At 45.2% G+C, this 15,368-nt stretch overlaps 1 protein-coding gene across 7 annotated transcripts in view; it reads right to left on the bottom strand.

Annotated features, from left to right (window-relative positions):
- The window catches only part of LOC135905524 (tudor domain-containing protein 7-like), a 151,945-nt gene that overhangs the window by 86,652 nt on the left and 49,925 nt on the right, over positions 1 to 15,368 (bottom strand). For all 7 annotated transcript variants that reach the window (XM_070535523.1, XM_070535529.1, XM_070535527.1 and 4 more), the window contains 2 exons: positions 6,314 to 6,686; positions 348 to 878 (listed from right to left, as the gene is read on the bottom strand). In XM_070535523.1, the coding sequence (XP_070391624.1) occupies positions 348 to 878; positions 6,314 to 6,686 (904 nt within the window). The remainder of the gene's footprint in view (positions 1 to 347; positions 879 to 6,313; positions 6,687 to 15,368) is intronic.

Here is a 15,368-nt window from a genome sequence, read left to right as displayed (position 1 = left end):
GGCGCTGGCCAGGACCTTTGGTCGAGGTCAAATTGATCTAAAAAGTTGAATTAACCTGAGTCGAATCAACAGAAGTCTACTGTATAGTAGGGTGAAGTGGCGAAGTTGTTAGTCTAGGCGCGAGCCACCACTCCATTTGCAACTGTAGCAGAATCGTTTCGAAAAATGCAGAATATCAAACCAGAATACGTAAAACACAATGAACACATGGAGGACATGTGGTTCACATATGGAAATGAGTAGCTGTTAAGAAGTGTAGGTAAACTCTGCAGATGTAATCTCTTGCCAGTTGCCAGAATAGGCAGCATACCACTTTTTCTGAATAGAAGCTTTTTTTGACTACTCACATCGTGGCTTGCTCAGCGGCCCAGAAGGTGAGGGCACTAGTGGCGACTGGACCGATGGTGTACTGGACATGTGTACAGGTTGCAAGGAAGAAAGTGTTAGTGCCTTGGTGGCAATAGGTTCATGAAACGGCAGTGAAATGCCAAGTTCCTTTGGAGCAGGTGAAGACAATGTGGGACTTGGCACCAGGCTTGGCATAGCCGCTGCGGCTGCTGTCGCTACTGCAGCTGCATGTTCAGGCGAGGGCATCGGGATGAAGTCCAGGGAAATTGGTTGTCTGAATGGGTCAAATCGGGGCTGGCCTGTTTCATTCGTGAGCCTCCGTTCTGTGAGGGTACTTGGCTTTGCCACTGTGCAGGTGGACTTTGGCTGTGCTGGAGCTGCCATCAATGTAGTCGTACTGGATCCTAGCTTGTCAGCCCAGCCAAAGGTCTTGTTGGTTGCTGCTGTTGCCACTGGTTCGGCTAGTTTTGAACAGACACTTGATGCCACTCTTTGCTTGATGTCTTTGCCACTCAGAGCCGTGTCACTTCCTGGGTGAAAACAGTACAGCAGCGTCACTGGGACCAAACTCAATGCAACCAACTATGCTGGCACTACTGAACATGTGGAACATGGTTGCGGCAATTCAGATGCATTTAGAACAATGAGACAATCACTGGAGAATACTAAAATTCTAAGTTTATCCAAACTTCATTATGCATAAATTTGCATTCGTAAGGGAAAACTAAAGACGCATGTTACCAATTTCCACACAGTCAAAATCTCCCTTGGGTATTTTTTTGTGTGTACATTATATTGTTGTAATCATACATAAGGCATGAGATCCCTGCTAATACTACAAAAAGGTTTCCTACTTTTTTTGTTTTTAATCAGCCTTTTGCATTACACTGTGGCACCACCTTAGCGGGCTCCACGAGAAACAAAATGTACGGCATCTGGGCACCGCAGCATGCAGAGAAGCACACTGCATGAAGCAAGCTGAAATGGTTTTGTGCAGTCATTGTTATTTTCATTTTGTGTGAATGGACACTTCCTGGCCAGGACACACACACAGGCTGGCAACAACTCTGGCATTACTTAGACTGACAAGTGGACTAAATATGACGGGCTTTTGTGCAGCTACACCGCCAAAACCAGTCAGCATGCGATGTGCCTCTGAACGAATACATTGCCCCTTAACATGACTGCCACAGCACCTACACTTGTACAATAAAACCTCATCAAACCGCACCCACTTAAATAGTAGTCTCAATTGAAATGTAGTAAATCTATTCCCTGACTCAGCAGCCATTGAATATAATGTGTTTTGTATCCGCATAAACCATACTAGCTTATTGCGTACGTATCGGTTAACACATAGTGTTTCCACTTTTTGTCGCGCAAACACGGCGATGCACCGTCTCCATCGGGTGGCCCGGCAGAACAACAAGCCTGAGAGATCAGAACAACAGCCTCCAAGCACCCTGTGCGTTTGTGCGTGAAGCCACATCAACACCAACATCATTTCGGTGCTGTGCCAGAGAGCGTAGTGGTGTTGTGCAAACAAGGACTCTCGTCATGCCAAAGCTCGGATAAAAACGACGCTGGGTGCTGAGCATAGAAGAAAAATTAGACATTGTCCATGCTATCGAACGTGACACGAAGACGTCGGCGCTGGTATGTGACAGGGATCTACTGTTGACTATGGTGTGTGGCGTTTGGAATGTGAAGAAGCTGCTTGGCAGCACTGCTGCAATTGCGAAAAAATGTCAGCTACGAGGTTCAACTTTTTGCCATCGTTGGCTCTGTTGTTGCCGAAGTGTCAACTAGCAACAGTGATGAGGACAGCACGGAAAGCAACAGCACGGGCGATTCAGGCCTGGCAGTGGCGGAAACTACGCATTATGTCAGCCTCATGAATGCAATCGTCGCAACGAGAACAGCACCCCGCAATGAAAAAGGTGGCCCGCGACTTCTGCAGCGCTACCACCCACCTGCATGGAGATCATGCAATGCCAACGAGGAATCTGCCATGCGAGTGTTTGCCAAGAAAAGGGGGCTGGCTGAAAAGCTGGCTCACAACTTCAGTAAGTTTGAGGCCGCTGTCGTCGCTGCTAGGCCACCGCGGCATCAAATGAAAATAACACTTTTGTCGCGCAAAGTGAATAAGTACTGCATGCTTTTTGCCCTTTCATCGCACTCTCTCTCCTTCCATTCTGGCAGGTAAGTGGCCAATCTCATGCTATTTCGGTTAAGCAGTACTACCATTTAGTACGTAATTTTTCTGAGCTCCGGCCAACTACGGTTTAACAAGGTTTCACTGTATTCCTATTTAGTCCCACTCCATATGAATCAAAACATGCTTTGGAAGTTCAAATGCACAAACATGAGCACTCGCCAGCTGCCCACATCAAATTCAAACTGACATCAATTCCGTTCAGCAGAGGTTAGCCGTATCATAGCAGCCGAGTTCAAGCATTTTCCACTGTTAGACCTGCACTGAATGTATGACAACAGGATGACAACTTTTTTTACAGCTCAGCTTTGACAATAGTGGCTACAGCTTGTTAAGGGGGCGATAATGCACGCAGAGTATTTATGCAATACATGACCATATGTTAACATCGGCACTTATACAGACCCTGCTCGCTGTTCGATTCAAGTCAGGGTGTCTACCAAGCTTACATTTTCAAGTTCACCGAGTTTTCCAGGTTTTCCCTGAGTGACAAAAAGCTTAATTTTATGTCAAGACAAGCTGACACCACATTGGCCAATGCTGTCACTCTCAAGTAAGCATCTTAAAAAAATTTTTTTTTATTTCCAGTTTAAATAGTAAGGAGTAGTGTTTACTTCATTCAAAATAAAAAAAAAAGCTGAAGGGAGGGAATAGCAATATGTACAGCAAATAAAATATCTTCAAAAAACAAAATGATAAAGGCCATTGCAAATTGAATCGAACATATTCAAATATGAATAAAAGGAGAGCATACAGAAACAAATATTTTCGAGAATTAGATATTTCAATCAAGTGATAGCAAGATCATTGGCATTAGGCCCGAACTTTATCACAAGTAAGATTTTCTCAGCAGCTGGAAAGTCAACCTCAACTGTCTTCAATACTCTCAGCTCGTGCACAATGCCTCTGTTTTGCATTTCACTGCTTTCAAGAGTTTATTTTGGTTTGGATGAGGATCACCTGCACCATGGCATCGGCCAACATTTTCCTTTTTGAGCTCAAGCTCCTTCAAAGAAGAGGCGGCACAATTCCTTTCGCATTAACCATTCGCATTATCAGGCATTTCCCAAAAATCGTGCATCTGTAATATCAGTCGTTGACTGCACACTGGTAACTCCTTTGTCCGACGACACGGCATCAAGGACAATTAATTATGATTCCTCTCTTTTACTGGTGCCAGCAGTAGAGACTTTCGTTCCCCCTCAATAAAACGACAACTAATTTTCCTTGATTGAAGCACAAATTCCCTGAGTTTTCTCCAAGTATTTTCAGACTTCAAAATACCTGAGAATTCCCGGTTTTCCCCATTGGTAGGCACCCTGAGTACACCACCATTTTCTTTTAGTTGGATGCTAGTGCAGCTTTTGCCTCGCTCATTTACCTGTGCTCACTACTTGTCATGCTTAATGAAAAATGTGCTGAGTGATAAGTGGCACAGAGCCAGAATTAGCAGGAATTTGATGTTGTATAATAAGGTGCAAGTTAGCGAAATCATTAATTTGGGGGTCAAATGAACACGCTTTTACTGTAATGTTTCAGTAATGATAAAATTGCTTTACTGTTGGCAACATAAGTGTGAGTTTCCAACATGCTGAAGCAAGTAAACTTGCTAATAAATGCATCCACATATCATTATTTGACGCTGAATTATTGACACTTGATTTTTATTTGAATATTTTATTTGCACACCCTAGGAGCCAAATCAGTGAAAACGTCAGAGCACAAATGTTTTTGGCATTCAAAATAGTCACCAACCGATAAATTGGGTTCAAATGTCAAATGTCTGAATAATCAGGAATCCGGAATAGTGGATTTGCTGAAAATAAGCGACTTTATTCCCCTAGTTACCAGAAATAAAGTGTGCGGCATTCTCAGATCGTTCTCTTTAGGGTGTACCTTCAATTTCACATGACTAGCACAAGACGCATCGGCTTCTACAAATGACGGCATTCTTGACACAGTGCCAAGCGTGCTAACTTCTCACAGCGCAGAAATGCTGCCACCTGTCGATGCATCCAGTGTTAGCCAAGCGAAACACTGTGAAAATTAAGTTACCTTCAAAAGTAATCGTCCAAGAATACAGCCCAAGTTTGTCAATGCATTGCTGTACGCTGTTATATTTGGCGTATTAGTCTAAGATCTAATGCTAAAGTCATGGGGGGTCATGAGGCTGTCCATGACTTCAGCATACCTATGGAAAGGCGCGTCATCATTGTGAAGCTTATCTTTCAAGGCTCGTGTGTCATTCAGTGAAGGCCAACTGGTGTAGTTCGTCACGAGAAAAAGGCGATAGGAGGTTTCCCAGGACTCGAGCAAAAGATGCAAACACCAGGAGTGGTTTAACCTTGTGGCGAGCTTGGATCATTGTTTCATCGACGAGTAGGGAGAGGTCAATGTGTCTGATGTACTGCTTCTCCCACCAAGGATTAGCTCAGGCACAGCGTCTATACTCCATAGGGACTTTCTCCTCCTCAAAGGCGGCGTTTTGGGCCAATATGGAGTACCGAACTGGCTGATGATGGCACAAACCGTTTCCCTAACAAGTAATCTAGGGAAGACGGGGGGTTCTTTAAAAGCCATCTTGTATGCAGACAGGTGTGCTCTTGCTCTGACATGTAGACGTGTGCTCAGAAAGAATGTAGTGTGCTCCCAGAATTATTTACTTTGCTCTGACACCATGTATTAGTGTTATCTCTAGAACAATGTAGCTGCATGCTACGAGTTAACATGAAGTGGGCCCTGTACTTCTCCAAGTACAAGTATGCCTTTACTTCTAAATAAACTTGCCTCTAATTCTTCTATGTAAAATAAACCTATGTAAATAATTCTTCTGCCTAGAAAAACCCACCATGCCCATTGAGCCAACCCACTGCCTACTGCCATTTCATTTTTCTTCTGTTTCTTGTATGTTCGCCAATTTCGCATCCCCCCTCTACATCGTCCACGTCACTCTCCTCTTGGCCAGTGCACCGCGCTGAGAAGCCCGCTCGCTGTCTTGCTTGTTTGCTGGATTTTCTGGCCAATTACATTATAACAGGTATGTCAACTTGTGCGGCTGCCCTACAAGCAGTATACATTGCATCAAGTTCTATGGGAGGATAAACAGAAGTAAGAAAAGACCGCATTACATGCAGTTCTGCACTATAAGCGGTTATGTTATAAATGGTCTGAACTGTACTAGTAAATCACCCTTCTGCAATATATACCAAAACGCTTAGTCAGCGAGAAAAGATGCAATAAAGAAAGACTGGCGGTGATGCCGCCTTGATTTTCTCGCACCAGCTTTAGGTGAAGTAATGGATTTGGACGGCAGCTGCTTGAGCCCAATTAATTTTTTATCTGTAAAAATGGACTACATTGTATTCTATAGAAGGCAAAGACTGAACTTAACAAGTCTCGAGAACTTTAACTGAGCAAAAACAGTCCAAATACATAAAGGTATTTGGAAATTTGTGATGTCACACTTACGTAACGGTGCTGGGCTTTCGACATGCAATTAAGAAAATTAAACTCTGACCTTCATTTTCTCTTCTAATAATCAACCTACTACCACAAATTTACAGAAAATAATTTTTTTAGGAAGCACTTTTTAAACTGATTTACCTTGTGTTTCTTTTTAGTGTCTCTCTAAAACCCATCTACACACAGTGAAGTGGTATACCACTGTTGCAGAACAGGCTGCATAATGAGACACAGTAAGTACATAGTCAGCACTGGTTTGGTTCTCTTCAAAATGAAATTTTTGCACACCTGCTCTGCTAGCCTCACTGGCAGCTGTTGTGGTCTGCGATGGCGCCAAGGGCTGCTTGCCAGTGTCTCCTGCACCAAACTCCCAGAACTCAGCTGCACTCCTAGTCGACGGCTTGTATGTGCTTTTGGACCAGCTGTTGTCCAGCTCCTGCCAGCTGCTGTGCTTGTTTTCTGACTGCTTGAAACTGGCATCAGTTGACGGCTGCCGTGCCACAACAGAAGTTACAGCCTTGGGCTCAGTCTCTTTGCCCCAGCCCTCGCGACCCTTACTTGGACTCCGGCTGCTGCTGGCAGAATGCGTGGCCTTTTGGAACCTTGGAGGGGTCTGGTACGTTGATCGGGGCTGCTGACTTGCAAAGGAACTGTGTGTTGTCTGCAGTGCAGAGACATAGAAAAATTACTCCAGTTACAAACTTCAGACAAATAATGTGAGCCAGACTTGGAAAGTGTTCTGGTACAACAATCTAAACTGACCAAAATGCTCAGGAATGAATCATTTTTTTTAATGAGTAACACATAATTTATAATTTTGAGTTAAACAAATGAATATTTACACCTCAAATCTCAAAAGGACCGAAAAATAATTCCATTCTTTGCACTGAGCGTAGCTGCAGGTGCTGCATGTGACCTCCGAGATGGCAGTGGCATGCTGCATGGCACTGTCTACCGCGACTACCACAGGGTGCCGCAACGAGCTCTTTCACCACCGCGACACTCAACGTTTAGCAAGGGCTTTGTCCTCTTGGCTTCTCCACTATATAGCTCCCAGCATGCTAGTAGAGACGAAAAGAGAGAGAAAGCTGGGTATCGGTGTGATAACTCCAGCTATAGTTGAAGGATTCTAAAAATTTTCACGGCATGAAGTTCATGAAACACCGTCCATTAATGGTAAGGCCATTCTACGATTAGTCAGAAAAGTGTTTCAGGGCACCTTTAATGATCAAAACGACTTACCTTAACGGCTCAGTACCTTTGTACCAAATCGTCAAAATTGTTTCAGGGCCCCTTTAACAGTAATCTGAGTCACACACCACAATGTAAATCTTTTTGCTTACAAATTATTAGTCAGATAAGAACTAGAAAACGAATTCCCATCCTGAATCCCCCCCAAACCAGGTCTCTCACACTAAAGATTTTGTATTGGTTCAAAAGCACACTGCATGGCATATTCATTCCTCATATTTTTACATCAGGGTTCCAGTCTTAAAAACGCAATGCAACTTATCTCCTCTGTACTTGTGTTGCTGTGCTGCCAACCTCTCTTTTTTCCATAAGTTCTTTCATTCTACACTTACATCATTCCAGTCATTTACATATCACACAAGCCACATGTTACATGTAAGCTGTCCAGTTGCACCGGACTAAAGCATATTCATTACATACTAGTAGCTTTGCCTACACATTCTATGTGGAGAGAATGAAGCTATACAGCAAAAGCCATATTAACTACTACCAGCGAGCGATAACAAAGGAAAACAAAGTTCCAGTATATATAGCACTGCACTCAACTTGTTCACACAACACTTGAAAGCAAGAATGGCTAGTCATAAATTGGGACCCGCATCAAAACTGTCTTAACCCAGCCCAGCACATTGGCGAGGCCTGCTGGGATGTCTGATAGCGCCAAAGTTCATGGTCACTGACCGATGCAGCAGCATTGCGGGTGTGATTTCAATAATGCACGAGATAAGACTGACAGAAAAAAGTTTGCCAGCACACTGAAACTATGAGATTGCTTTAGCTTGATGTTTACTGCCCTCTCCATTCTGACCAGTGTTTGCACACAGCTGCTCAGCAGTAATGCTAGTGAGCATGCACGCAACGCTAACGCCAACAGTGGATGGCAGAACAGTGCTGAGCCAATTGAGCGGAATGCGACACAGAATTCACTTGGCTTTATCGTTTTGCAGCCAAACTGTGCGTCGCTCGCACCTCTGAAGATTTCTAACGTACTTGTCAAAAATGTGAAATCAATGCAGTTCTGTGTAGGATCCGAATGGCTGCACCTGCAAAGCAATCGCAGCATAAAAATGGTTGGGTTAAAATTACTTTTGTCTTCATTTCAAGGATGCTGACAGCATAAGGCATGTGCATGAGCTGACTACACATGCGCATGCTATGCCCAGCGATTTGCCTGTACTCTCCTCTTCAAAAGTGCAAGCAAGACAGCACATCCTATCCAGCTATGAATAGGTGACTAAGCTCGAAATGCATCACATTGCACCAAATTTTCCTCTAAGGCAGAGTCCACAAAGAAGTTTGTCATAAAACTCTTGTACCATTTGTTCTGCTCAAAAAATAAACTACTTTTAAAAGCAGCGTAATGCACAACTACAATGTATGTTTGACCTAGCTCATGTCCAGCGTCATTGCTTCCTATAAAATGCATCACAACTCAGAAGCCATGAAGTGCAAGGCAGCCACCTCAAAATATCAAGCACCTGCCACCACCGGTGCTAATCAGTGCTGCACTTCTGCGCCTTCCTGTGCACTGCCAGGAGTCCCAGTTATACCAACTCTAGGGACTTATGCATAACTATAGAGATAGAGTTAAACCAACTTGGCGATTTTTCTTTCGTATGGTAATACCTAGGGAGCTCTAAAGGGACCCTCAAGCACTTGTCGAACTAACCACAGAATGGCCTCACTATTAAAGGACATTGCCTCATGAATCTATCAATGCAAAAAAATTTTAACATCCTTCAAGTATAAGCAGCATTAGATGTAGTTATCACACTGATGATTGGCTTTCTCTCTCCTTTCATTTCCACTAGTGCGCTGGAAGCTACACAGCGGAGGGGGCAAAAGGGCAAGGCTCCGCCAAAAAGTTGGAACTCTCAAAGGCTTGAGGGCTCGTGGCACCCAGAGACGGCCACAGCATCTACCCTAGGCAGCACACCACTGCTATCTTGGAGGCCACGCAGCTATACGCAACTAGAATATTATGTGCAATTATGCACAATAATAATATTATTGATAATGTTTTCACAATCACAAAATCAGCCAACAGCTGTTGGTGGGTTTCACTGCTTGGATAGACGACATTACGAAGGCAAGAGCAAGCGTTTTTCAGCATTTTTGACACGAGATTGTCAATTCCCAGCTGCATGCAGTACAATATTTGGCTCACAGGAGCCTTTTCTACAGATCAACAATGTCTTCTTATGTTCAAAAAGTGTTTTAGGGTCCCTTTGAAATGTGCCAAGAGCTGTTGACATGCGTACTTCCCAATGACGGATTCATACACTGTGGGGATGCGCAACTCTCGCGCGTCCCCTGATGTTTTTCCCGCATAGCGCGTCTCCTGTAATCCGGCTTTGTCGCGTGGCCTGCGTGATGCCCGCGGCAGTCAATGTGGTTGGGGCAGAGTGCGAGAGATGGCGCAAGTGTTGCGCTGCTAACGCCGCCTCACGGCAGGGTTACTTGGGGGCGCAGGGGAGGACAGGCGCTCTTTCCCGGCGGGTCGGCGAACAGTGTGGACATTCCGCGCGCGCAGCGACCCATGCTTCTGCGAGACTGCCTCGCGTGGCCGCCTTCGAACGCGCCACCGTTGGCGTGACCGTACACGCGAACGACCAGGCGTTGGGATCCAGCATGGGGCGAACATATTCGCTCGCTATCGGTCGCGGTGGGTCAGACTTCTAGATTTGTCGCGCGCCCATCGGCATGTTTTGTGTATAGCAACTCGGCTAGCAGGCACTGATCTATGAAAGGTGCAATAAATGCCCTTGTGATTGTTTGCATTACTGTGTTGTCGTTCCTTTGTCCCAAGAGTATGGGGGGAGAACCCCACAACACATGGCAGCCTATTTTGTAACTGTCAATTGTAACTGGCCTTCATGAACACTGGCTGGGATGCCTATCGTTATCACCAAGTCAGCCAATCTGCATGACGGGCATAATAAGAAATGAAGAATAGGTTGTAACAGAGAATGGCCTTGACAATTAGGCAACCATTAATATCAGCTATCTAAGGAAGCAAGAACATCTATTGAGTGGTTCCCATTTCACCTCTGTATCTTGTCGAATTGGTAATCTGCATAGGAAACAAGTACAATCACGTGCAATATGACATGCAACACCGGTGCCCGTGGTCGAAGGGACTCCAAGACTGTACGGCTGCGCAGACACGGGGTAAGTTCCAGACTGTAGTGGATCCGATGTAATAGCTGCGATGGTCGGCGATCGCCGAGTTCTTCCGCGTTGAGGAGTTGCTGCAAGCGGCTTCTCTCGGACACGGTTTTACGTGTGAGCACTATGGCCTTGAAATGGTCGTAGGGCGTGGCCGGATGTGGGGCTCTCATGACGTCGTCGAACTCATCAGCTACCTCGGAGGAAAGTGCTGAGACGACATGCAGGTACTCGCCGGTCGCTCTCGAAGTTCGTTCTCTTCTCTCTGCGCGCGTCTGTCTATAGCGGACGCATTTCGCGCCCCTATAGCTTGGTGACCCAGACGTAGCAATCGCCGGTCGCTCTCGAAGTTCGTTCTCTTCTCTCTGCGCGCGTCTGTCTATAGCGGACGCATTTCGCGCCCCTATAGCTTGGTGACCCAGACATAGCAAGCTCACGCAATGGACGACGAAATGAACACTACACAGACCTAAACACAGCTTCAATTAGTGGTATTTATTAAGCAGCTATTTCGCATGTCAGAGCCACCGCACAGCCCTGGAACCCCTTCGACCACGAACAAAGGTGCTGCAGGTCATCTTGCACGCACTGTACATGTATTCTGTCCTGTCTGAAAGGAGAATAAAAGCTAATTTTCAGTCATTACTATGCTCCAGAAGCTCTGAAGCTTTGCAAGCGAACTGTGTCAGCAGACTGGAATGTGCATCATTGCCTCTCAGGAAACTTAAGAGATTTTCGAGTTGAATGTAATCACAAGGGTATTGACAATCTGAAATCAATGTAAAAAAGTGGGCTGTTGAGAGGTGTGCACCAGTTGATTTACTGCTCAGGGAGGAATTTCCTAAAAATATTTTACGTGATTTGAGAACTGGAGAAGCTGCATGCATCAGAAGATTTGGGAAAAGATGAGTATGTCAGTCCTTCTCGTCAGACTTCATGTGAAAGGGTGGTTGCAAAATAATCATAAGTGCCCTCTTCAGAAAATTGATGGTGATAACATGCAGTCACCACTTGAACATGAGTAATAAGGTGGTAACAGAAAGTTGGGCAAGTTGTAATAGATTGGCAATGCATACCTGCCAACTTGGCAACTACAAAATTTGTAAAATCTCACAGATGCAACAAAGGCAGGGAAGGGGGGAGAGAGATCGAATAGGATGAATCTTTTTTTTTTATTGTGTCCTCAGCACACACATTCTGTGGGATATATATGCATTTTATCAGCAAGGATTTGTATTTAGATGCAGCATACAAGAAACAGCAAATGTGGGACAGCTGACAGTGACAACCAACATAATGACTTCTTCAGAGACTTTGCAGTTGCTTATTCAACTTACTTTAGAAATCAAGTGAATTAGGTAACTTGTTCAATACGTATAACCAGCCATCAAGCATACAGCATCTGGGTCTGCTACGCATCGTGTGGATATCGTAAAAAATTTTTGTATGGGCCACATTCCAGAGCACTGTGCCACCTTGGTCTCATTGGCTCAGCACCAGGTGGCAAGGCACTCCCTTGGGTCTGGAGCAGGACAGAGATTGATATGATTGGATCCGTTACAGGCATAGGTAGGACAGAGATTGATATGATTGGATCCGTTACAGGCATAGGTAGTGGTACAAGATAGATAGAGACGTTTTGAGGAAGAGAAAAATAGCTTAAGATGTATACAGAAATGCTAGAAGAATGAAAAGCATACATTGCATACCTGATTAACTCAAGCAGGCTAAGTCCCTATTTGCCACTGCCCCGTTTTTTCATAAATCATTCGCAGCAGCAGCGAATGACTTATGACGTGCGCTCCCCCCTCGCCCCTCTAGCCGCCCTGCATCTATGCTCCTCTCCCTACGGCGCACTTCATTTCTCGTGACGTAAGCTGCCTCCTGTCCATTTCTCTCCTTTCTTTTGCCGTACACAAGCCAACAGACGTGTTTTTAAATAAATGAGTGCTGTAATGCAAACCTAATAAAAATGTGGAGAAACCATTGACAATGAAACTGAAAAAAGGGGAGTACCAGCGAAACACAAAGGACATGCACACAAAGAAAAGGCGTTAGACACAGACGGACGCTGGACTTTCAACTGTACTTTATTGAAATTTACATTGCCACACATAACCTCCGATGCATGCGTATCTTCAACTCCTCCAAAGACATGTGCATAGATAACACCTCGAAGATACATTACTGCATGAAAACAGCTGGAGCATGCGCAACTTCTACTCCTCCCAAGACCTACACCGTGTTTTAACTAAATTAACAAGCACGGTGTCACACGGGCACAGGTAAACATGAATACATCTTGCTCAAAGAGCGCGAAAACTCGGTATCAAAATGCTGGAGTGAGGAATCGTGGCACAGCAGACGAATTGACCTTCATGCGTCTCTCTCTTCAATGTGAACGAAACGTTGAAAGCACAGCGCATACGAAGCTACCGAAACTATGCACACTCTGTAATAATCTCAGATCGCTATGAAGATGAGGCCCGAGCAGGCATGCACGTTGGTCACATTGCACATAGCTTTCAAAACACACAAGCACTGCCAACCCTTCCCTACGGCATTCGCCAAAGGCACCTACTAAGGTGTCCACCATTCGCATGCCCAATGCCGTAGTAGACGCCGCGGATGTATCCACTCTTTACGGAATGGCGGGCAAGGAGGACATCAAGGCACCGTATACTTCGTTCCATATATAGCAGTCAATGCTGTCGAAGCTACACGAGAAGTTCGGTCAAGAACAGTTATCATGCTTCGCTGCGTGCCAACAGCATTTGCGAGGCTCCATGCAACGGGTTGCAAATAAAAAAAACAAAAAGAACGACATGAATAAAAGTGATCTAAAACAAGGCATTAGCAGCCGTATACCAGAGTGTGTTTGTTTCTAAGGATAAAAACTCCTTTCATTCAATATAGAGCCTATATGAGCAACAGTTGCACACAAGTGCAATAAAAAAAAAACTATATTCAAGTGCAAGCAAAGTCACTGCAAGAAGTCTCTCTAGCCTCCATGGCATTGACTGCTAAATATGGAAGCCACCTGAGAACACCTCCCCTCCCTCACCTGACCACCATGCCTTATGCATGCGCGACAGGTGAGGGACAGGTGAGGGCACGTTTCCTGGCTCACCTTCGCACACCTTCACTCACACATACAGGGTCCTGAATATATCAATGCACGTATTCAAAAGATTTTGGTCTCACCGCTGCTCTGTTCTTGCTCAGATTTTGCAGAACGATTGCATTTGGCATCGACTTCGTTTAACATTTGGCACAGTTAATTGCCTGGTCTTTAAGAAAAAAAGTGCAAATTTGCCTGCGCTTATGAGGATGCGAGCTGCTGCCGCGATGGCGCAATAATAAACTTTCGTCACCACCTGCCATCAGCTGCAGACAGCAGCGTTTCAAGGAGGGCTGCCGCGTGTTGCCTGCTCTTTAGCCCACTCCTGGAACAGGCGACTGCTCTCCCTGAAGCACTGACAATACTTTGTAAACAAGATCGTTATCGCACGCTATATGCTCTGTACTTGCCAGCTCAAAATGGCCAGACCTGGTGAGGAGCCCTTTAAGGCATGTTTCGCTCGACACCAGGCACATTGCAGCGCATTTGCAGTATCCGGTCACGTTGGCTGTGCCAGTGCGTCGAAACATCGGTCGAACTATAGATGCTGCTGTTCTCACCAACATGACATAACATGTGCACGTGCTCACGCTACGTCAGACTATGTTTAGCCATTTAACCCTCGCCTGGTCACATGGTGCCGCAGCAGCGAGGCTCGGAGCGAGCGCAGCTGCAACGCCTCTCCGCAGCGGATGATGTGGTGTGACGTCACATCTGCCACACTTGCACTACAGTGGCTCAAGGTCATCGCAACGCGATGAACGACCATGAGAGACATGGCGTGGTAGAGCTTTCACTCTTTAAAAACATATATAAGTGTCACTAATCGAATGCCGCTGACCAGTGCTTTGAGTTATGAACTCCTTGTGGGCAAGCGAGCGCGTTGAGATACTTGGCGTGTTTCGATTTGGCCTTACCAAGGCACAGTTACAACACAGGCTAGAGCTTGAGCGGACAAGGAACGCTCGGATAACACAGGCTTCCAAGTAGAACATTTTCAAATACGAAAAAAGGTATATGCATACAGAAGCAAATATTTTCGAAAATAAGCTTTTAAAATCAAGTGATAGCAAGATCATTGATATTAGGCCCGAACTTTGTCACAAGTGAGATTTTCTCAGCAGCTGGAAAGTCAACCTAAACTGTCTTCACATACTCTCAGTCCGTGCGCAATGCCTCCATTTTACATTTCACTGCTTTCAAGAGTTTATTTTGGTTTGGATGAGGATCATCTCAATCAAGGCGTCAGCCAACACTTTGCTTTTTGAGCTGAAGCTCCTTCAAAGAAGGGGCAGCACTGTTCCTTTCCCAATTATTAATCAATGTGACGGTCATTTCTATTTTTGTCCTCGTTCCACCATGCGTTTGCCCCACGGACCATTTGAAGCATCCTCTTGGTCAGTTGTACAGACAACATCCAATTTTTGGGACTCCCTAGGGGCCACGAAAATGTCCGAAAAATCAAATTGGGCAGTCCAAAAATTAATGCATGTCTTTTACTGCCCTTAAGGGCTCAAATCGTCACCGGCACATCCGAAAAAGCTCTGAAGGCCTGCCATTACACTTATTAGGCATATTGGTCCTCGTACTGTGACAGGAGACGGCGGGTGCACGCGTGTATAATTATGGAATACGTACTGTGCGCCGTGACAATTGCCCCTTCCCACGCTTCTTAAGCTTCACCACGTAACACTGCTGTACTGAGGCGAAGCTAACTTTCGGAGACTGACATTACGCAACGCGTAGTGCTTTGCGAGCTTTGAAGCCAATCGCGAGGATTACAAAAGCGGAGTCGGTGCCATT

The sequence above is a fragment of the Dermacentor albipictus genome, chromosome 3, assembly GCF_038994185.2.
Source record: "Dermacentor albipictus isolate Rhodes 1998 colony chromosome 3, USDA_Dalb.pri_finalv2, whole genome shotgun sequence".
In the NCBI taxonomy this organism is placed as follows: Eukaryota; Metazoa; Arthropoda; class Arachnida; order Ixodida; family Ixodidae; genus Dermacentor; species Dermacentor albipictus.
The sequence above is the reverse complement of the archived record's forward strand: the minus strand, read 5'-3'. Positions and strand labels throughout refer to the sequence as shown.